Raw genomic sequence first — 24,608 nt, 5'->3', positions numbered from 1 at the left:
ATTTTAATATAGGAGGTTTATTTGCAATTGTATCAGAAAGTTCAAGGGAGGTGATTGTAATTATTAAACTTCAGGGGAGGTTTAAGGAATGGTCAAAAACTTCAGGGGGAGCTTTTAACAATTTACCCTATAAAATAACATGTTATACAAACATTATAACATATTATCTATAAGGGTGAGCGTGCCCCAAACCCACCCCAACAAATAAAAAACTAGGTTGGTAATTTGCAAAATTTTGGTTTCAAACTTTAAATCAAGGCGACTGACACAACATATAGAAAACTAACAAGGACCCATTTGATGGTGGGCTTTGTTAAGCAAAAGTTAAACAACAGAAATACATAACAATATACAATTTTTTTTATATTTTAATTTTTTAAATAATTAATAATTATTTATATTTTATATACTACTTTTAATAATTATTTACAATACAAAAATAACAATAATTAATTTCATCTAGGATTGTTCATCAAATTGATGAAACCGACCAACCTGACCCAACTTGACCCAAGTTGGTTGGTTTTCTAGTATTTCCAATCGGCTTTGGTTCAACAATTTTTCAACCTAATCAAGTTGGGTTAATTTTGGTTTGGCCATTTGTAAACCGACCAAAAGCAAACCAACCCGACCATAGATACATATTAATATTTTATATTTTAAATATATATATTTTTTAATATGGGAAGTGGGAAAATTCTCATATTTCTTAGTAAAAAATACTTTATATCATAAATTTATTTTTTAATAATACAATTGTAATGTTTAAGTTTAAATTTTAATTTAATTTTAGTTTTTTAAGTTTAAATCTTTTGAACCAACCGATTAAACTGAAGATCGACCCAAACTGATACAACACAAGTTACTCGATTTTCACTAATTATCATTAGTTTCGGTTGGCCCACTCCCCAACTAACTAGGTCAATTTGGTTGGCAAAACAACCTCCAACCAAATTGAATCGACCTGTGGACACCCCTAATTTCAGCTTAGTTAATAGTCTAATTTCTAAAAAATAACAATAGTTTAATCTCCAAATAATTGTTGAAAATTTATAGCGAAAGTACAAAATTATTGAAAATAAATAACTAATGAAAATACAATAAATAACTAATAAAAACACAATAAATACATAAAATATATTAAACTAGTCAATAAATAGTTGAATCTCTAATAAATATTAATCAACAAATTATAAAAAATACATAATTACTAAAAATAAATTGATAACAAAAATACAATAAATTAAATTTAAAAATTTAAACAATAGTAGTTTAATTTCTTATAATTATTGAAAATTTTCTGTTAAATAACAAAACAAAAATAGATTTATACATAATTATTGAAAATATATTTATAAAAAAAAAACACAATAAATAATTAATGGAAATAAAATAAATATTAATTTTAGTATATATAAATATATAATTAATATATATTAAGATTGTAAAATTATTATTAATAAAGATTTTTTTGAAAGTTGTTTTCTAGAATTATTAATTTAGACTTGAGTAGCGAACACCACCTCGCGAAGACAAGTCAAGGACCTTGGAGGCCGGTGTTATCTCCCCAATCTTGGCTTATATAGACTTGAGTAGTGAGTAGGACTTCCAGGGTACTGTCCTACCAACCTACGTGGTGGAACACCCTTATTTGGAACAACACACCTATCATCTTTGAGCCCCGTGGTGGCATGTTGCCTACCCAGTACACGTATCTCCGATTCTCTGGTTCCCGCACGACTCATGGAGTTTGGATATGGATCATTGCCATCATAGAGGAAACATGCTTTGAAGATAACAGACCGATAAGGCCAGTTGTTCCCTAGTATCTCAGACACAGAACATGGATTCCGTTGCCTATAAAAGGACCTCCTTATTCCACCAAAAGGTACATGGAATCTGTGCAAATTAGTGACTTTCTGCTCTTAAGCTCTTTATTCTCATCATTCTCATCGCCGACTTAAGCATCGGAGTGCCCAACTTGAGATCAACACCCCGAGTACTCTGATTCTTCCTTTCTTGTCGTTCGGTGGACTGACCACATCAGCCCATCTATCCGATCTATCCTCTAGCAGGGAGATCAACAGATTCCTGCTACAACAGTGCCACATGGCTAGACATTAGAAAAGCAAATCCCACTTTCTTTATCTATTGGTTGTTGGAGATAATTTAGCATATATTGTTTCCTTATTGGTTTAATGGATAATTATGTGAAATTAAAAAATAAATAATTCAGAAAAAAGAAAATTAGGAAGAGGGGTTTGGAGTAAGGAGATGCATGGTGGCATGGACAACCTTGCTTTATATATATAGATAGATATTGGTTTGAGTTTTTTAGAATTTTGTTGAAAATTTTAGCATTTTGGCTATAATATAATTATACTACAAAATATGCAAATATTTATAGAATAGTTAAGATATAAGGAAAATCCATAAAATTTTGAAAAAAAAAAAAACCAAAGGAAAGGTTGGAAACCCCTCAAACGCCTGAAATGTCCAAAATATAAAACTATCTGATAATAGTATAGCACAATAGCCTTATGGTACTTAAGCTGCATTTGGCACTCCTTAACTTAAGGACTTATCTCCTTTGTGCAGTTAAAAATTCACAGGGGCATTTTAAGTGTAGAAAGGAGACAAATCGTTAAAATAAGGAGTGCCAAAATGCAGCCTAAAGTACTTACCAGCAAAGTAAACTAAGTACAGAAAAAGAGCATTACTCCCCACCTTTTCTAGAAACAGTTTTGATTTACTTGGAATTTGAAGCATTAAAAGCATATATAGCTGTCCCTATGTTCGTGGTGCAACTTGTACTAAGATAAACATCTCTTGTGTGAAGTTATGAACCAACCAAAAAGAAAATAAGGCCTTTGTTGGTACCTTATAAGCTTCGGTATATCTTGGGAAAGGAATTAAAAAAGTTCCTCTAGGGATGAAGAGAGGTCTATGGTATAAGGGACTTAAACCTTCCCTACACTAATGGAAAATCAGAATTCGTATCATAGGGACTATCTTTTATCCAACGAAATACAACCTAAAGTTATATTTAAGTGTCTAAGTACCAACAATCTTAATGTCTTGCTTGCCCAGCTTGGAGTAGGCATATAGTAGTTTCCCTATTATTATTATTATTATTATTATTATTATTATTATTATTATTATTATTATTATTATTGATGAAAGAAGATTTGGCCCGACCTCATAGTTATGCAATACGTGGCAAAGGCAACAGCTCGGCACAAAAGCATGCCTAAGGCGCGAGCACCAAGGGGAGAAACCAACGGTCCGAACTCCCTACTAGGGGCCCGAACTCACCCTTGGCCCCAAACCAAACAGTAATCCGAATTGGCCTGCATGTAACAGTTCGGGACACAACTCGCCGAATTGGCCTGCCTTGTAACAGTTCGGGACACACTTCGCCGGACTAGCTTGCCTTGTAATAGCTCGAGATACACTTCGCCGAACTAGCCTGCCTTATAACAGTTCAGGATACACTTCGCTGAACTGGCCTGCCTTATAACAGTTCGGGATACACCTTGCCGAACTGGCCTGCCCCATAGCAGTACAGGGCATACCTCCGAACTCAAGACTTCGCCTCACTCACCACTCCACCACATCGCCCTCAGGGCACCAAAACCAAACAAACCGTACTATGCCTGGCACCGAGGAAGTCCGTACCCAAGGGCGGTGCACCTGACTGACATGGGATCTGACGCTTGACGGCCGCGCTCCAAACGGCCACCTGCCACCGCCTCCTGACACCGCCATCTCCAGTTACAGAGACAGTTCCGACAAAAGGCAATGACTGTTCTGTCCCAGCAGAAAGGACGACACCCGACCTAACAGATGCAAAGGTAATCATACCCGACCTGACAAGGGCTTCGGAGCGAGTGCGCGAAGTGATTATAAAAGGCCCCCTACCCCCAACAACAAGGTATATGAATTTTGCGTCATCTGGTCTATACTTTGCATTTGAGAGATTACTAACTTGAGCTTCGGAGTTATCTCATCGGGTTCCCCCCGGAGTTCCCTCATCTTTCCCGTTTCAGGCTCCCCGTCGCTCCAGCTCAAAGGCGAAATCGTTGACAGCTAAGACCGGCCAGATCGCTTACCATCAATTATTATTATTGAAAATATATAATTTAACTGTCAGTATGGGGTTTGTCATACACTGTCACTTCCAGGTCCACATAAAGGAGGAGGGTTGAATCACGTTGACGTTTATCACTATTTTTGCCAAATTCTTATGGTTATGCATCTTGATTTTTTTTTAACTTATTACATAGTGATTTAATGCACACACACACACACACACACACACACACACACATATATATATATATATATATATATATATATGTGTGTGTGTGTGTGTATTTAAAATTTAAAACATATAGAAAAAAGACTTCAATAATTATAAACCAAATAAAAACGTAAAAAAAAAAAGAAAAAAAACAATAAGGCAAATCAAATTCTATTAGTTTTTCTTAGTGTTTTAAGAGTGTTCAATGCAAAAAGGACTAATTAAGTTCTTAGTTTCTTTTGAGTAAATCAAGTGAGGTTTTTCTTATTTTTCTAATTGTAATGCCTCAAGTTTGTTATTTTTCATGTTTCTTGTACTTATGAATTTTTCTAAATTGTTTTTTACATGAAATGTAAAATGTTTATAATTGTTAGTTGATTAATTATTATTTTATTTAATGCTTAAATGTTAAAACTTATTGCTTATAAACTTCTAGTTTATGGATTTGCATACTTTCTATCATTTTAGTTTGTTATATTATATGTTGTTTTCATCAATTTACAAACTTTAATTAATTTTTTCCTTAAATGTTGAGGCATATGCCTTGCAACGCCATAAGGCTTACACTTCACCTGTTTGGGCCATTATGCCTCAACTACGCCTTTAGTCTTTTAAAACCTTGCATAGACCACACATAGTTGGGACATGGCTATTGGACAGTATAATCTAGGGTAAAAGACTTAAACATGTCTTGAGTTTTTCAATTAGACTTCAATATACCTTGTGAACTCACTCACTAGACTTAAACATACCCTCCCATCACATGTGAACTCATTTAATTTGTTTTAAATTCTATTTTGCCCTTTAATAGATGAGAGCTTTGATCATCTACTCAGCATGGAGAGAAGAGAGATCTCCTCCCATTGTCCCTACCCAGAAAGAAAGGAGATGCAATGTGGAGAATTTTGAAGATGAGAGGTGCTGCACAAAAGAGTGATCCCTCAAGAAGAAAGCCACCAAAAAAAAGTCATTCAACCAACAGGAGCCAAAGATACAAAAGGAAGAAAAGAAGAAACAGAAAACTAACGAGATAAAAAGAAAGAAAAAGAGAAAAACCTAAAGCAAAGACTAATACTAAAATTTACCCTACGGAAGATCATAATTGGAATTACTGATACATAACCAGATCACTTTTTAAAGAATCTTGAATGCAATCCAGTAGAGACCAGAACAAAGTTTTTTGACTTTTCAGCCCAGCTGAGGCTAAAATATGGGCAGGCATGTTTAACATTGAGAAAATAATATAAATGGGGAAGTTTGTTGAAGAGAATATGGAATAGATACCATATTGGAGGAATTTAAATTTGAAGAGCTTGAAGAAGTTTTGCAAGATTACCCTAAGGTTACCATGGAATTGATAAAGAGTGGAGGCATCGGTTCATTTTGAAAATTTGAAAGAAAATGAAGGGTAGAAGAATCACAAGGTATGCTTAAATCCATTATAAAAAACTCAGGGTATGAAAAACCAGTGTATATTTAAGTCTTTTACCCTATAATCTATTTGAAAGTAATCTTTACATTATATTTCCAATCCCCAGGACATAAAGAAATTGTATTAGAATTTGCTACATTGAACTGGAGGGACAAAATTGATCATGAACTGCCACTTCAGCCACCATGTGTTCAAAGAATTCTGTAAACAGGACCTGATTCATACTTTCTTTTCTTTTACTCTCTAAACATAAAGCAGACTCTCAAAACATATTAACATGTAACGGTAAGAAAGAAAACCTCTTCTGATCACGCAAACCCCTGAAATTATTATTGACATTATAAGCAAGTGCTAACATTCCATTAAAATTACATCTATCTTAATTTTCTTTGAGACTTGCAATATTTGATGTTTATGATGGCAAAACCTCTTTGGCATGTGCTTCTGGGTGTTGTTTTGGTCAATCAATTATAATCCTAGTTCCTAACAACACACAAGACTAGTAAACAATTTCAGAATCATTTATTAGATTGATATACAAATAGACCACTGTTAATGAAACAATAATGGCTTGAAGGCTGAATCTATGGTATTAGATTATGGCAACTAGTATCACAAGGATATGGGCAATCGATCTCCTTGGTGACCTTTCGTTCAAAGTACCAGTCACCAACTGCCTCTGCAATTGTCTGTATATAGTAAAGCAGTCATTACAGTAAAAACTTCAAAAGTTTCTAGGTACAATGTTAAGAAAAATTGCCTGAAGCTTGACAAGTACTTAAAACATTCTTAATTCATGGAATTTAGCAGTTGGATGGCACATCACAAGCAAAAACAAAACATAAACCATCAGAACATTGTAAACAGGTATAGAAAGAACTTAGTACCTTATCATGCATCCTTGGAGATTCAGCAGCAAACCATGTATCTTGTGATTCACTCTGGCAATGAGCGAAACATGAGTTTATAAATGTCCCTCCTGTTCTCGAGTATTTAAGAAAGAATCTCAAAGCTGCAAGCATTTCACCTCTGAATCCTGTATGAAAATAAAGTTAAAGAACTGTAATGAAAACTCCTCTAACAACTTTAATCAAATGAAGGCCAGAATTCTTTAACAGGGTAAAAGAAACGACCTTGCAAGATGGAAATCTGGTTTTGATTACATGATGCTGGATTCAGTTTGCATCGGTTCCAATGCCCTCGTAAATCAGCAGAAGGTGGGACCAATATATGATGAAACTGTTGACGTAAAATGTCTTACATTCTTTACAAACTGTAGGAAATAAAATGGACATCTCATATCTATTGTTAAAAATTTAACCAGGCATATAATTCTTACTTGAAACACATCGTATGCTGAATTTAAAATAAAAAATGGCGTTTTGATGTATGCCAATGTGTATTGAGGAAAGAAACACTGCAGAAGGACAAAAAACAATTCAGAACAAGGGAAACAAAACAATGATAATATTGAATAGTTCAATCATTTTAGAAGTTTCATAGAATTTGTACTTGATTTGGATAATAATGAGAACTGGTGCAGTTTGCATCTAGATTTTGTTCCGCTCCCTGTAACATAGACTTCTTATGTATGAGCTGGAAGTACAGTAATACATTGAAGATGGAGAATGGATTTTCAAAACAGAAGAAAAAAAAAAGCTTGTGGTTTAGTCTAAAGGGATTGATGTTAGCCAATCCACCTTACAAGTTCCACTACAATGCACAGATTTCTGTAAAACCATTGGTAAAATAAACTTTTATTTCAACTCTCCTACTAAATCTCTATTATCTTAGTGTAGGAGAGAATCCAAGGTATTGACTTGCAATTGTTTCTCTGGTATACTCCACTGATCTTACAAAATGGCTGGTTGTATTTTAAACTTGTTTAATATCCTTCTTTCTTCTTTCCTTCTTATAAACAATTTAATGAGTTAAATTAAAAACTCAGAATACAATCAGATTATTCTGTCTTGGAAATAAAATCAAACAGAAAGTGAACTGGGAGGAGGGACACAGCAAACATCCAACCGTTGCCTAGAAAAATTGGCCAAGGTCAGACATGGTGGGAATGAAATATCTAAAACCCCTGTCTATCCAATACAACATGGCTATGCTTGGTTTGCAATGGATTAGAATTATAAATGTATTAGAATTAAGTAAACCACATTATGAAACTCCAATTCAAAATCTGTTACTTAAATTTAAACCGGAAATGGCCTATGTTAATAGGCAAAATCTATTTCTTTCAGTTTCAGCTTATAACTTAAAACACCTGAATGGGTCACAGAACATAATTTTACTTGGATCACAATGACAAGGAACAGTGCAAGTGCTCAAGAACAAGGGTTAAAGGCGTACCTGTAGAACAACAAGCTTATCAAAAAATGACCTCATAGTGCGGTTCAAACTTATGTCTTTCCTATAAAAGAATCATGACTTCAATTCAGAAACAGTTCACAACAAGCTCTGCATGAAATTGAGATGCAGTCTAATTCAAAATATTTTCATTTTGTAAGCTGAGAGAGTGGGGGCAAATGGCAAAGGGAAACAATTACGCATCAAGAAAGAATCCAGCATCACTCAGGCATTTCACACTTGTGTTACTTGGCAGAAGCTGAGTGAAATTGTCACAATGTAAGAAGGCTGATAGACCCCCAGCTGAGCAACCTGATAGCAGAGCCTAGAGAACAAACACATTAGCATTGGAACATGCTGAATCATGCTAATGTCCTATTAAAAGAGGTGAGATACGTTATGTGGTACCTTATCTGCGCGATTCAACCCTTTAGGGAGAAGATCAAGAATGATGGCACGCCAGATTCTTTGCCCTCTAAAATAAAGTGATACCGTCTGTTGGTTTCACACAAGAAACAGAAACACATTCAGCTAGTAGCTACCAAGGTTGTTGAATTCTTGGAGTCTAATTGTTTTGCTTAGAAAAATTAGGAATAATATGGTGCTTTGTATAATGATGATGATAATTATGATGACGTTACTTATTTATGTTAAAAATTTGTTTAGGCTCAGTTTGGAAGGAATACAAATACAAATATATATTAAATAATACAAAATACAAGGTTTTGCGCTGTATTTGTATTCCTTCCAAATGAAGTTTTAGGCTAAGTTTGAGAAGAATGCAAATATAAATATATTCAGTATAAATACAATGTATAGATTTTAAAAGTACAAATACGGACCTTATAAATTTTAGAAACTTATTTACCAGAACAGGATAAATTTGTCTGAAAATAAATGTACTTACCCACACAAGTAAAAAAGGAATGGGACTAAGTTGCATCTTGTAAGTGTTCTTTTGTGCTATTTAGTTGCAGTCTTTATAAGGCTTAGTTAGGAAGGAATACAAATATAAATATATAGAGTATAAAACCTTGTATTTTGTATTATTTACAGTGCATATATTTATATTTATACTTCTTTTCAATTCTTGAAAAAAATGCAAATACAAATATATAATATAAATATATACAAAATAATATAAAATATAAAAAGTACAAATATGTGCAAAACCTTGGACGGCAGAATTGAGGAGAGGGAGGAGGGGCGGAAATGGCATCGCCAACCATAGTGGAGGTTCAAAAATGTTCTTCATCGACGGTGATGCGGTGCCTTACGGGTTAGTCTTTGGCCTGGGCTAAACCTAAACGATGAGATTACTGGTGGTGCCTTCTATATGGATTTGGCGCATGTTGGTGGTTAACCGACACTATTCTATAAAAAAAAAAAAAAAAAAAAAAAACTGACACTAGTCAGAAAGCAGAACTGATGTGATGACCTTTTATTAAACAATGTTAGTGAATCTTACACCATTGAAATTAGTGGGACCTGGTCAGACTTTGTTGACCCGGTGACCCCTGTCTTTTTCTGTGGTGTCAGATTCAGGATGATCCAAGGGAGCAGATGTTCTTCACTAAAAAAAAGTGGGATTAGATCGGAAGAAAAGACAAGTATTAAAATACTTACAAAAACAGAAAAAGACAAGTACTAAAATAGTTAGCAGTAGGGTAACCGGTACGGTAATAGAAAAGGATTTGCAGGGGTGTTTCGGTAAATATAAAAAGTAGTATTTAACTATTTACTAGCTGTTAGTCTGTTAGACTGTTACTCACCCCGTTGTCGAACTTGGAGTCCCCAGCAAACGAGGCCCCGTCGCAGTAACGAATCTTTACGCGATTCCAATTGTAGAAATCTGCTCCAAATGGTGACATAATCATCATTTCGTTACTAATCAGATTACACATAATACATTTATAGTGTAGGCAATGCCACATATATGGACGAATAGCTAAGCATCATATTCCGAATCACCTGCCAACAAATACGTTCCACCCCCTACCGATATTATCTCATGATGAGGGCAGATTTGGCATTCCAGTGAAATTGTAACACGTGGTACCTCGTGACAACTAAGAAAACACCCAGCCAACAAACTGACGAAGTTGGTGACCCACCCGGGCACCAATCTGCTCGGCCTGGCGCGACCTGCGTACAGCCTGACGCGTGCCTGCGCGACCTGCGCGGCGCGCGCGCGGCCTGCGCAAACTGCGCACGGCCTAGCGCGTGGCCTGCGCACCTGGACCAGCCTAGCGCATGATCCGACCAAGGTGCCCACCGACGACCTGATCTAGACACTGACCCGCCGACTGACACAGGCGCCGACCTGACGACCTGACTTAGACACTGACCCGCCGACTGACACAGGCGCCGACCTGACGACCTGGCCTAGACACTGACCCGCCAACTGACGCAGGCACCCCTCTGACAACCCGGCCCAGGCGCCGACCTGGCCGCCTGACACAAGCGCCGACCTGGCCGCCTGACACAAGCGCCAGCCTGACGACCTCGAGGAGTTCACCACCATACCCCGGTTCTGACAGGATGCGACGAGTCTTACCGTTTGGAGGTTTTTCACCCACCTAACCCGCGAGGACTCCGGTATATAAAGACCTCACCCCCCAAAGGGGAGGGGGGAAAAAAGAAAGTGAAGTAACCCTTAAGCATCGGAAAAAAGAAAGGGAAGAAGCTCTCTCATATTATCTTCAAAGCTCTCTACAATAAGAGTGCTAACTTAAGCATCGGAGAGCCCCCACCGGGAAAATACCCCCGGGACTTCTTATTCAGTTCTCGCAGGTCCTTCAACTCCCGCCGCCTACGAAGAGGAGAAAAAGATGCAGTTCTCGGAAGTCCCTCAGCTCCCGCCACCTACAAGGAGGAGGAAAAGATGGAGTTCTCGGAGGTCCCTCAGCTCCCGCCACCTACAAGGAGGAGGAAAAGATGGAGTTCTCGGAGGTCCCTTAGCTCCTGCCACCTACAAAGAGAAGGAAAAGATGGAGTTCTCGCAGGTCTCTCAGCTCCCGCCACCTACAAAGAGGAGGAAAAGATGAAGTTCTCGCAGGTCCCTCATCTCCCGCAGCCTACAAAGGAAAGAAGACCACCTCATGCTGAGGGCAGTCGGATTGCGCCACACCAGGGAGCTCCAACATTCTCTAAGGCATCGGCCGCCTAGTAGGGAGTTCGCCAGGCAGTTCGCCACCAGGGAGTTTGCCCCCAGGCAGTTCGCCCCCAGGCAGTTCGCCACCAAGGCAGTTCGCCACCAAGGTAGTTCGCCCCCAGGCAGTTCGCCACCAGGGAGTTCGCTACCAGGCAGTTCGCCACCAAGGCAGTTCGCCCCCAGGCAGTTCGCCACCAAGGAGTTCGCCACCAGGAAGTTCGCCCCCAGGCAGTCCGCCACCAAGGCAGTTCGCCCCCAAGGCAGTTCGCCACCAAGGAGTTCGCCACCAGGCAGTTCGCCCCTAGGCAGTTCGCCCCCAGGCAGTTCGCCACCAAGGCAGTTCGCCACCAGGCAGTTCGCCACCAGGCAGTTCGCCCCCAGGCAATTCGCCACCAAGACACGCCACCACCGGGTCGAATAACGAGGCACTTTGCCAAAAAAATTTACATCACAAAACATTGGTACGTGGCCGAAAATGGTTACATCATCTCATACATCACATCTCATACAGGGCGGGGTTCAATTCTATGTCGGTCTTAATCTCATAAGATGTGCGGTGTCAGATCATCATTTATGGTTAAAACGTATTTTATTAGTAGAACAGACGTCGGGTGAATCACAATCACAAGTCTTTTTATACTTTCAACGACTAGACAAGCGGCATTTAGGCTAAAGATTTGATTCAGGATCTCCTAAAGCAAAAGCTGTATGAATACCCTGAAACACAGCATCAAGCCGCATATTCTCTCGGGATATCCATTATTTTTGCTTTCTGGAAATCCGGTCACCAAAAATTGCCGTTCTCTTATTCAGATCTCGCTGCCGTCTAATCAACGGAGACCGGAGCTCCGTCCAATCAAAGGTCGTTGGTATCATTTCCGTTTTTTTTTCAATCAGACCTTGAATTTTATGAAAATAGTTTCGGGCTCTATGCATATTCTATATTATTATTTGATGCCTGGCTCATGTAAATCGGAATTTTCTGCTTATATAGCGCATCTCACTCCGACCTTAGAGTCCTATCCATCGTGTATTGGAAATATCTCTCACCTAGGAAAAAAGATCAAAAATATTATTTTCATTGTAAGAAATCTCAAAATAACATTATACTTGGAAGAATAACTTTAATACCAAACACTACCTTAGAGGGAATTTGGATCTCCTGCAATCAAAAACTCTAAACAAATAGCATAAAGCTGCACATTAGGAACATCTCTTATACATGTACATTAAATTTATAAAAAATGTTCCCAAAATGCAACTGGATTCCCATGATTTAAGAGTGTGTGCGTTTTACTTGCATGAAATCTCATTGCCATTAGAGGTGGCAATGGTATTGATGTAATATGAGAGCTCTAACGATAGCAGGGATGATGGTCTTGTGGCTATGGCTTATGGTGGAATAATAGAACTTGTTAGAAAGATGGGTTTAAATATTCATTATTCTCCATTTGAAGTGTAATGGACTTTTATTTATTTTTATATTCTTTCTAGATCTAAAAATTAAGGTTAATTAATTAAATATAATTACAAATAAAAAAGGACAAATTATTGATTCCCCACATCCCAATTTTATCATTTTTTGTAACATTGACAGGTGGAGGAATCTAACACAATTTAAGGGGGCATGTGGGTGATAAATGGGGGGTTTTGCAAAATAAAAAAAAAATGAAGTGGGGTATTTTTATTAAAAAACAGGAATACATCAATAAGGTCAACACGTTGTTAGAAAATTTATACTTAAAAGTATTAGATTAGATGGAACCGACAATGAGGTAGGTTCGTTAACAACTCATAGATTAAAATTCCAAAACAGAATGCATTCACTCCTATCCTATATCTTGCATCTACAGTATTTTTACCTTAGTGGATCTTTCTCCAATTTAATAAAGTATGGAATTTTGGGTTACTAATTGGTGGAATTTAGGCAATCTAAGGCCACGTTGGCTTTTCGATAAATTATTTATCCAGGTAAATGTAATTATGTAGGTAAGTCTTTTCTGGGAAACACTTATCCGGGTAGGTGTATTTACATGTTCTTTTATTTCTCAGGTAATTAAGGCAATGACTATTTTATCCATAAAATTCTATTATTAAAAGAGGCATTTTTGTCCCATTAAAGTAATGGCAACATTCCCCCTAGGTGGGGAAGTTATTTACCTACCTAGGAGATGGGGGTAAGTGATATCTAGAAAAATAAACTTTCCTTGATCCCCACATAAATATGAAAATTGAACATGGGGTTCTTAGTCAATGGAAACCAAAATCCCATTGACCAACTTTCCCCTCTCTCAACATCTCAAAATAGAACGCCCCCCAAGTTCCAACCTAAACCAAGAAAAAACTTTTATTCCAAATATGAAATGATTTCACAATTCAATGGGGTTGGTGGGTTGAAGGCCATGTTAGGTTAGAGTTAAGGATTTGGGAAAGATAAAATGGTTAAGAGATGAGACTTCGTTCTTTTTTCAGTATTTCTTTACATGTTTCAACCCAATGATTGGGTTTACCTAAGAAAAAACTCAATGATTAGGTCTAAAGATTGAAATATAGGTAAATTTCTTAAGCATCCTTAAGTTTTAGGAAATTAACTTATTCTATCCCTACTACTTAGAAATTACCGTAAAGTGCCCCCTAAATTTCTAATAATTGAATTATGAGAACCCTGACCTGGTTTAAGGCCTAAATACAAAACCTATGCCCAAGTTTAGAATTTCTTGGCCATCCTGAAAATGATCACCCCTACCCCTATCCGCACCCCACACTTTTTATCTATACAATCTTCCTTCAATATTGGTTTTTATAGTTAATATAATCTTTATTTTACCCAAATAATGGTAAATTACAGATAGCCATCCTATAATCAAGGGACAGTAAAACTTGGGCATTCCCTACTTTGTTATGTGACAAAATACCCTAAACTTCCGGCACTTTGCCTTTGCTGCTAGCATTCAGCCAATTTACCTTCATAGAACATTTCTTTTCAAACATTTCCAAAATCCTAAACTAGCCTTGTGTTATTTTAAGCGACTATTTGCACTAACATTGACATGTTTCTCACATCATGATCAAATTCATCCAGAACTTGAGAACAACTTTGTGCTTTCATTTGATTATTTTCATCATTTTAGCATTTGTGGTTGTCAATTCATAGAATCTCAAATGAATGCTTTGGAATTTTTCCTCCACTAAGTAGATGTTTGGTGGTGTGGATGTTTTTTATTTCCATTTAAAAAATGTCATGTAGTCATTTTGAGCAATTTCTTATTTGGTCCAAAGCCAAAATTAGTTGTATTGCCCTTACGTTACTTTCTATGAAACCGACATTTTTATGTTTCTTGCTTTAGGTGTGTTTTCATCTTTTATATTCTACGCTGCAGCTATGTGTCTCTAAATACAATAAACAAATGAAATGAGCACTAGGATCTCTACACAATTCACCTGCTGTCAGACTTTTTAAATTAAAAAGCATTACCTCAGACATAACCTTCAGTTTTACCCCTCACTACAATTTCTCTATCTATAACATACCCAAAGTGTCCATCTCGTTGAATTTCATCTCCTTTTTCAAATCTTACATGTGCAAAGAGTGAATTTGATTAATGTCCGATGTTTGATCATGATACGCCACATGATCAACGCCGGGGACCACCAGAACCGGAAAAAAAAAATAGAATAAACAAATTAAGTGGAGCGGAGCTGTGGAGGGAGGTAGGAGAGCCCTAATTGTCTAATTCACATTGTCTGTCACTTTGGTGTAGAAAATTTTCTGTACTGGATCAATAGAAATTTGCTGCATCACTGCATCAGCCTATTTTTCAAGTCTAAATCACCTCCCAATAAAATACATTCCAACCCCCTACCCATGGGTAATATACATGGCAGGTCCCACTTTTACGATGGATCCCATTTTCATGGTGAGATGTGTAGTGAAAAATGAATTAGTTAGTAGAGGGTTGAACACTTGAACTTGTTTTGTTGGCAGAAAATCCCAATTCATGTTTTCCCCATTTCAAAACTAAAATGATTTTACCATGTTGTAACAAGTGTTCTCTCTGTCACGCCATCAAGTGCCATTCATCGTGTCTATAACAGCCACTTTAGTGTCCAAGTGTGTGTCATGGGTGGGCTATGCATGTACTTTTGTATGGGAGATTGTCAATGGCACTATTTTAATATTGTAGTATGCTTTTTCACCTTTTTGATGTTTCTTAATGTCACTCCCTCAAAAGCTTAACGTACTCTTTGAGGGGAGGTAGGTAGTCGAGTGAACTCATAAGCGTGTAAAGGTTAACCACGAGATCCCCTCGATACTGTACTGTGTGCTTGTGCTTACTACAGATTAATGCAATACAAGTTGCCTTTTGTCTAATTTGTGTGCCTTCTTGTTGCCTTTTGTGTGTTGTTGCTTGTATTTGTAGGCTTTCTCGACCCCATCGAGCGCCGCATGGGGCCTCATCGATTAGCCCCGTGATAGTTGGTATTAGAGCAGGAGCTCCTACACACACTCTGGACCTTGTCTTCGTCCCTACATCAACACAATGAAGAGCAACTGTGGCATTGCCGATGACACACCACATGGGCGGCCTCAAGCCCACGACACTGAGGAAGCTCCACTTGACGAACCTACCAAGTCACAAGCCCCAAAGGTCCGTACAACCAAAGCTAGCAAGCACGACAAATCAGTCGACCAACTAGCTACCGTGGACATGCACCTCCTACGTTGTGAGGTGACAGTAGGAAAAACCCGAGATCGGATTGATGAACTCCACCTCAACCTAGAGACAATTGAGAATGCAGTGGTGGAACTAAAAGGACGTTTCAATGGTGCCTTCAGAGACATGCACACCACCATACAGAATTCGGGAGCTGGGCCTTCCCAAAGCAGCCTACAGGGCTTGCTAGACAGATTTCAAGCGCAATTGGATGAGATGAGAGATGAGATGACTCTCCTAAAGAGGGCAGTGGCCAACGCACCTAGCACTCCCTCCACCCTAGCTTCCATGAACATCAAGATCCGAGAGCCAACACCTTACTCGGGTGCTCGGGACACTAGGGAGCTTGACAACTTCTTGTGGCAATTGGAGCAATATTTCTCTGCCACTAGCATCATTGACAACCAAACTCAGGTACGTACAACTGCTATGTATTTGACTGATATCGCAATGTTATGGTGGCGTAGGTGTTGCCAAGACATTGAACGTGGAACCCACACTATCGACACCTGGGTTGGATTCAAGCGTGAGATCAAGCGGCAGTTCTACCTAGAAAATGTTGAGTACCCGACGCGCCGGAGAATGAAGAATCTCAAACATCAAGAATCATTACATGACTATGTCAAGGAGTTTTCAGCCTTGACGCTGGAGATCACTGACATGTCAGACAAGGATCTTCTGTTCAATTTTATGGATGGTCTCAAGCCATGGGCTAAGCTCGAACTCCAGCGACGCGGGGTTGAGGACCTTGCCACCGCCATGGCCGTAGCTGAGCAGCTTGTTGATCTGAGAACACCTAAGGAAGATGTGCAAAGACCATCCAGCCCACGTACCACGACTTTCAGTGGGGTTGATGAACAATCAACCTCTACAAAGGAGAAGCCAGTGCTTGCGGACAAGCCCTACAATTACCAATAAGGGAAGAACTCCAGCGACGCGGGGTTGAGGACCTTGCCACCGCCATGGCCGTAGCTGAGCAGCTTGTTGATCTGAGAACACCTAAGGAAGATGTGCAAAAACCATCCAGCCCACGTACCACGACTTTCAGTGGGGTTGATGAACAATCGACCTCTACAAAGGAGAAGCCAGTGCTTGCGGACAAGCCCTACAATTACCAATAAGGGAAGAAGCCACAAGGGGGCCCAAGCCATCAGGGCCACCAAGCCACTAAGAGACCTCCTCCTGCGCCTTGTTACCTTTGCAATGGGAAGCATTGGACGAGTGACTGTCCAACCCGAAAGAAAATAACTGCCATCATTACCAAACTCAGTGATAGTGAAGAGATCGATGAGGAGAAACCTATAGCGGCGCCAAGAGTAGGCGCCCTCCAACTCATCAACACCATGGTCAATAAAGAGGCCACATCCAAGCAGCCCACCAAAGCCCACAAGGGGCTGAGTTATGTAGATATCACCCTCGACGGGAGGCCGACCCAAGCCTTGGTGGACACTGGGGCCACCCACAACTTCATTTCGCTTGCAGAGGCCAAGCGACTCGGCTTGACCACCACCAAACAAACGGGGTGGGTCAAGGCTGTCAACTCCGGGGCCAAAGCAGTAGAGGGCACGACCCGTGGAGTAGAACTCCGAGTTGGACCATGGAAAGGACCCATCAATCTATCTATGGTTCCCTTGGATGATTTTCAGGTTGTTCTTGGAGTGGAGTTCCTCAAGCAGGCGGAAGCAGCACTTATGCCACACATCAACAGCTTGCTTATTCTGGATGAACACTCCCCTTGCATGGTTCCTGTCTCATCAGCCGTGCAGATACTTGGGAAACAGCTTTCAGCCTTACAGTTGTACCAAGAAACCAACAACCATGAATACAACACCATGCCAACAAGGAAGAACCCCTGTCAAGTACCTCACCTCGACACTGGAACTGGTTGGAAAGTCGTCACCAGGAAGAAGTCACCCCCAAGACAGTTCCATTTCCAGCGCCAACACCAATGCCAGCGCCCAAGTCAGCACCAACGTCGGCTTCAGCATCAGCTTCAACACCAACGACATCAACGGAAGCCGACTTCATAGCAGAAGCCACAAGCGCCTGCAACTAATGGGCCCAATAGAAAACCCAAGGCCATGTCAAACCTAGCCCACATCTACTACCACAACCAACGGGGAGAGCGAGTGCCACCCAAGCCATTTAGGGACCACCTTTACATCATCCCTCATGCTAAATCCAGTAGTAGCGTTGTGAGTCAACCTTGGGGAAAAACAAATGGGAACCAACACCTTAACAATCCAAAATATCATTTTGACCTAGCTCTGGCCACAAACCTTACAAACACCAAGCTAGAGCAACCAAAGTCCTACCTTAAAGCAGCCAGGCAAAGACTAACCATAGGGACTAGCCATAGGTTTTCCCGCCATCCAGAACACATTGAAGACTTCCACCCATCATCGTGCCTGGGCCTTGGAAAAGATAAACTTCGTGGAGCAGCTGAAGAACCTTCCTTCATCAACAGCAGATCGGAGTCTCAAGTAAAAGCTAGTCTTCGAGGACGAAGACTGGATTGAGTGGGGGAGACTGTAACAAGTGTTCTCTCTGCTGCGCCATCAAGTGCCATCCATCGTGCCTATAACAGCCACTTCAGTGTCCAAGTGTGTGCCATGGGTGGGCTATGCATGTACTTTTGTATGGGAGATTGCCAATGGCACTATTGTAATATTGTAGAATGTTTTTTCACCTTTGTGATGTTTTCTTAATGTCACTCCCCCAAAAGCTTAACGTACTCTTTGAGGGGAGGTAGGTAGTCGAGTGAGTTCATAAGCGTGTAAAGGTTAAGCACGAGATCCCCTCGACACTGTACTATGTGCTTGTGCTTATCACAGATTAATGCAATACAAGTTGACTTTTGTCTAATTTGTGTGCATTCTTGTTGCCTTTTGTGTGTTGTTGCTTGCATTTGTAGGCTTTCTCAACCCCATTGAGTGCTGCACGGGACCTATCGTTTATCCCCGTGACAATGTTACACATTATTATTGTCTGGTACAGTCATTTTTTGTGTACCAAGGGAACAGAAGATGTAAACTCATAAGCAACCCGCTTCCATCGATCCACATCGAGCGGAATATGCAATAAACGTGATAACAAACGCTTGTAAGTTGTAACACACCCGATCAAAAAATAAAGACGCCAGTTGCTATCTGACAATAGTTCAAAGCGCTGACGTGTTGATTTTTAACCAAGTCTGTGTTACACATTGTTTCTAGTAGTTCCGGAGTCAGCAAATGAACGGCTTTGATTTATATGAGATCAGGTATGAAAAAAAGATGAGTACCCGGATTTAAGGACGCGTTGTTGCTCAGGATACCGGAGAAGACTGCCCACCTATTCATGTACTTGGTAGATCCTCGTCGACTTCTGGCTCGCTCTAAGCATGATTCTACATCATTACACCACCCGCCACCCTGTATTCACGAAGCAAGCTTAATCATGCATCATTAGAAAATTTAACGTATGATTGATTACGTAACGCATTAAACTAGCTCGTCGCTCGATCTTGAGCGTCAGATCTCTGGTCCAGAAAGCTTGACTTCATGGAACGAATGGGTAATGTCAGTCAGGCGTTCTTTTTCTTTTTTTGTATTTGCTGGAGAAGGCTGAGACCCAATCAGAGATGGGGTCATCGTCATCAACTGATAGAGATCGAGATCGGCCAGCCAACCACCGGTCCCAGCCATTGTCGAGTAAAGAATAAAGAGTAAAGAGAAACCAGCTAGGCCAGCCAACCACCGGTCCCAGCCATTTTGAGTCCATGCCAAATAATTCAAACAGGGTCTGCAGTCTGAGACCCAATCAGAGATGAGGTCATCGTCATCAATCGATAGAGATCGAGATCGTTTGACCATGAGCTGGTCTAGGTCTGCAGTCTGCATCTGCACATATGCAGAGAACCTTTAAAACCTAAACAGCTAAACTATTGTTCCAGCGCCAGAGGTGGGCCTCTGTTGATTTCTGTCCGATTGTTTTAGAAAAATGCGCCTTCACGATAATAGTAATCCCTTTTACCTCGAATTGTAAAAGCCAGTTACGTGCCCCAGAATCGAATCCTCTGTGAAGATGATATGCAGGTAAACTTCCGTCCAGACAAACTGAAGAAGAAAAAGTAAGAGAGAGGGTCAAAAGTTTGTAAAACGAAATCTAGATCTACGAGATTAGATTAAAGTTACAGGAAAAAGAAAATGAAATGAAAAAAGAAAAACCGGAAGCTATTGAGTTGTTTCTGTCGAAGTCTTGCCTGCGCCTTGAGCTTTCGCGTTTGGAACGAAGGTCATGTTCACCAGAAGGAACTTCTCCGGCATCGAGTAAACAATCCAGGGCGCGCATGTTAGCAAGACAATGCATATAGCGAAGATATTGGTTCTGGTTTTGCATGACTTCATTTTCGTACTGATCGGTGAGGATTCAGCTTGCAGGCGAGGTCAGAAACAAGGAAAGCAATAAATGAATCTCCAATGGTTGGTTCTCCTTCTTCTTGGTATTCTTCAATGAGAGTTTAATATGAGAATAAATGATTGGAATTTTTTTAGGATAGAAAGCTTTAAATGTATTTATGACATTATTCCTCTAAAATCTGGAATAAGAAAACAGACTCAACTTCAAGATAATGCACACGCAACGGAAAAAAAAAAAAAAAAAGAAAAAAAATAGAAAGATTTCCTTTACTCTTATCGGCAAATCGGTTATTTCTTTCCTGAGGAGCTAGAAGAATCGGTTAAATGAGCATCGAAAAATTATTCAGGAAATAGTTATTCCTTGCCGGAAATTTTCAGTATCAGAGAATGTAGAAAAGCAAAGATACGTTGCAATTTAATGGCGATTTCGAAGGCTGTAATTTGAACAAAGAATACGGAAAATACTCTTGCTTCAAAGAAAATTGAGCCAGATGCATGAGTATTCAGGCTCATTTGTAAGAAAACATATACAAAACCCCCAAAAAAAACTTGAAATTTTATTTCCGTGAGTTATAAAGTAAAAAAACTAAGTGATTTTGGATTAAAATTTGAGAGCGGAATAGAGATTTTGATTTCGGATTAAAAGTGTATACTGTATAGCGTCTGAGAAAATTCTGACAAGAAGAAAGGGAATTGAGGTTTCGGCGCGGTGCGAAAATAATTGAAAAATCTAAATTAAATTCAACGGTTTGAGTGATTTTGGATTGAGTGATCTGCTACAGTAACTATGCTACGGTCGAGAGAAAGAGGAAGCGAGACACGAAAGCTACAATGGGATATCTTTACCGAAAGAAAAGAAGCAAAACTATAATAGGGCATCTGGGCAGGGGGAAGAAGGAAAGTCCAGATTTGGTGAGTTCGCAAAATTATACGAGCTCCGCTTCGGTCGCGGATGTGTCTCTGTTTTCTCGATTTTCTAACTGTATTATTTTATTGTTTTTTAAAGGAATTAGGAAGTCCTTGGAGCAAGCTGGGAAGGAATTTGTAAACGAACCGAAAGATAACCCAATCTTCTTATTCACCTTCGATGGGTAAGAAGGGGTATATTGGTAATTTTAATCATATTTGTTTTTTTTTTTCATTTTTCAAAATATAGGGCAAACCCTCAAAAGATACACATTTGGCATATCAGAGATCCATCGATATAATACAGTTTTGATCCATCGATTACTTTATTGTTTTGATTATTATTGGTACACGGCCTGATATATATCGGCGATCCATCTAAAATTGGTCAAACCTTCAAAAGATGTACTTTTATCTTAGTTTTAAATTGTTATTTATAAAAAAAATACTAAAAATGCAAAAAATAACACAGATAACATTAATTGGACAACCGAACACAAAATTATGACTTTTGAAAGTTTTATAGATCAAGCAGATCGAATAATTTTTTTATAAGTTAACGATTTTCTTGGCAATTTATGGGTTTTAAGAAAATTGAACCTAAAAATAAAACTGAACGATGACCATCCGGGTCAATAACGAGACCGGATCTGTTTCTCACACTTAGCGCCTCACAGGCGCAAAACATCTCCCGTATTTATTAGTTATTATTTATGGGAGATGTTTTGCATGATAGATGTGGCTGTGATCAGAACAAATCTGTGTTTATACCGTTTTAACATTTTTTTTCACTCTTGTATTGCAAATATTTCCTCATAAAATAAAACATATAAATATGGATAAGGCAATAAAAGGTGATCAAACTGGCTTTGCCCTGACTGAAGGGTTGAGACGCGCAGGATGGCAAGAGGTTGTCAAGCGGTTGGAGGAAAAAAATCAGCTTTCTCTTAGTTTTTTGTAAAGTTTGTATAAAAAACCTTAGGGTAAACTATAAAGACCACCCCTGGGACTGTGACAAAGACCCCTGTACTTTGTTTTTTAATAAAGACTTCCCTTATACTATGACCGTGAGACAAAGGCCTCCTTTCGTTAGTGTTCCGTCCAAATTCGGAGAGAAAAAAAATACTGTTCATCTTCCCCGACCTCACCTCACAGTACACGAACAGTGATGATAGATGTTGCAGTGGTGGCTGACTTCCGAAGTCCTCCCTCGCCTGTTGGTGATGACGATCTCATCCATTCAAAAAACATAACGTCGGTGACGCGAAATGGAAACCAGAGTCCAGAGGTATTCCGAAAATTTGTCTTAATTTCGTTTCTCTCTCAATAGTCTGATCAGAATGGCTCAACAATTCGTGAAATCTGTCAAAGATGGCTTGAAGCTCGCAAAGTGAATATACTTTGGAAATGATCGTTCCGTTTCACCTCCAAGGCCGGTCGCAATGGAGAAATCTTCCCACACGCTTCTTCCGACTTCTCCGATGCTTTACGCGATGGTCTCTGTTCCTGCAATTATTGATAATTCGGATATTCTGAGCTACCAGCCTGAGATTTACATTCTTCTGTATTTGATTTCATGAGTAGAAGTGGAAAGAGATGAATAGAAACAGAGAAGCAAGGAGTCCTTAGCGGCGACGAATGGATTGTCGAGGAGACAAAGGACCAGCAGTCTGAGGGATTCACCTGGTTCGGATTTCTCAGATCCGTTTTTAGTACTGTTTCTCACCAATTTTATTAATTTTTCCTCTGATCTTGATGATGTTTTCTTTACTTTGTTGATTTTACAGAGGAAGATGGGTCAATGGAATTGCAGGAAACGACGAGGTTACGAGATCGAGTAAATAAGAAAGATAGAGATCGAGATCGGTCGAGTCGGAACAAGAGAAGAAGGGGAGATAGATTGATGCATGGGAGTAATCGGGAGGAAGGTGGAGAAGAATGTACCGAAGAAAGCGTTGACGATGATGAGGACGAAGACGCCGATGCGGTTCGGATGCTTCCCCCGAATCCTCCATCGTTCTCTCTGTCGAATCATCATCATCATCGGAAGAGCTTTCCGCCTGCTAAGGTTGTTAGGGTGGCCCCGACGTGGAAGGTCCCTGATGAGATGTCGGTACCGAGAAAAGCTCGGTCAGGTAGAGAAAGAGACGAGGATGGAGCTTACGAGAAGTTTGATGTTCTATTATGTTCTTTTTGTATGGATATTAACAGGAAATTTTCATATCTTTTGTTTTCGCAGCTTCGGCTAAAAGGTCACATGAATGTTGACCTCAAGTGGAGGTGGTAGTGGTGGGGCAGGAGGAGGAGGAGAAGGTGGTGGCCGCGGCGAGCAGTTTCACCGTGAGGTTTCAACTTCACCTACGAGACCAAGTGCACCAGTACCCTCATCGGCTTTGATCTCGCCTTCTTCTTCCACTGCTTCTATGTCTGTGTCCGGAGATTCATCTATTGAAAGTTTGAACTTATGTTGCAGAAACCTATCGGAGCTAAGCACCAGCCTCCAAAGATTACTAAAGCCTCATCTTCTTCAATATATAAGATTGAGATCAACGTCGCAGAGATTGAAAAGGCAATCACAGTGCCCGCCAAACCAAGAAATTACAGCAAACGCATCACAGAAGATAGATTCAAAAGAGACCAATGGATCGAGTAACGAGGCAAAGTCGACAGTTTCTTCTCTGATCTCAATATCAGTTTCGACTGCCGCCGCTGCAACATCTATGCCACTGTTTATGTACAATGAGGTTAGGTCGGGGAAGATGAATAGTGTTTTTTTTTTCAATAGTTATTTGAAAGGTAATATGGGGATTAAAAAATATCGAAATGGCTGATGGACGAATGGCAATGGAAGGGGGTTTTTGTCTGACGGTTATAATAAAAGGGGGTTTTTGTTGCAAAACAAAGTACAGGGTCTTTGTCACAGGCCCGAGGGGTCTTTGTTATTTACCCAAAACCTTATTCTAAAACTTGGGCAGTTCATGTTATTTCCCATAAAGCTGTGCGTGATTGCGATGCCATTTTTTTTTTTTTGCATTAATGTAAAACCATGGTAGTGTAAATTATGATTTATTTTTATTTTAAAATTTACCTTATTTTGTTTGATTACAGTACAAATGAAGTACAATGAGACGAGAATAGATTAAAACCAAAATAAGTTGAACCAAAATTTGCATTCTTTTTATTTGCACTCCCATACATTTGTACTAGTGTAAATAAAATTGCACCACAACCAAGCTTAAGGTAAAATATTTGGATGGTTTTCACTTTTCATTTGTCAATGGCACGATTCACCACTTGGTGCTTAATTCTTATTAGGACCTGTTTGGCAAGTCTTTTTGAGAAG

The 24,608-nt window shown here is 39.4% G+C and overlaps 1 protein-coding gene and 1 long non-coding RNA gene across 2 annotated transcripts; one reads left to right on the top strand and one right to left on the bottom strand.

The window, feature by feature from the left end:
* Positions 1-6,037: 6,037 nt before the first annotated feature.
* On the bottom strand, positions 6,038-20,347 carry LOC148879939 (Pectinacetylesterase family protein). Its single transcript, XM_088961708.1, has 12 exons — positions 20,203-20,347; positions 19,974-20,056; positions 19,243-19,372; positions 9,863-9,942; positions 8,499-8,585; positions 8,291-8,415; positions 8,094-8,154; positions 7,248-7,304; positions 7,075-7,152; positions 6,869-6,974; positions 6,623-6,771; positions 6,038-6,424 (listed from the first exon to the last, which is right to left on the bottom strand). Exons 1-12 carry the CDS (start codon positions 20,345-20,347, stop codon positions 6,320-6,322), a joined length of 1,206 nt encoding a protein of 401 aa, XP_088817834.1. The 3' UTR covers positions 6,038-6,319.
* LOC148879938 (uncharacterized) lies at positions 20,298-24,280 on the top strand. Its single transcript, XR_016104412.1, has 5 exons — positions 20,298-20,422; positions 22,150-22,553; positions 22,637-22,951; positions 23,053-23,400; positions 23,505-24,280. It is a non-coding gene; the product is annotated as an uncharacterized LOC148879938 (long non-coding RNA).
* Positions 24,281-24,608: the final 328 nt, after the last annotated feature.

The sequence above is a fragment of the Nelumbo lutea genome, chromosome 1, assembly GCF_056320005.1.
Source record: "Nelumbo lutea isolate HS-2025 chromosome 1, American lotus-T2T, whole genome shotgun sequence".
NCBI classification, from domain to species: domain Eukaryota; kingdom Viridiplantae; phylum Streptophyta; class Magnoliopsida; order Proteales; family Nelumbonaceae; genus Nelumbo; species Nelumbo lutea.
The sequence above is the reverse complement of the archived record's forward strand: the minus strand, read 5'-3'. Positions and strand labels throughout refer to the sequence as shown.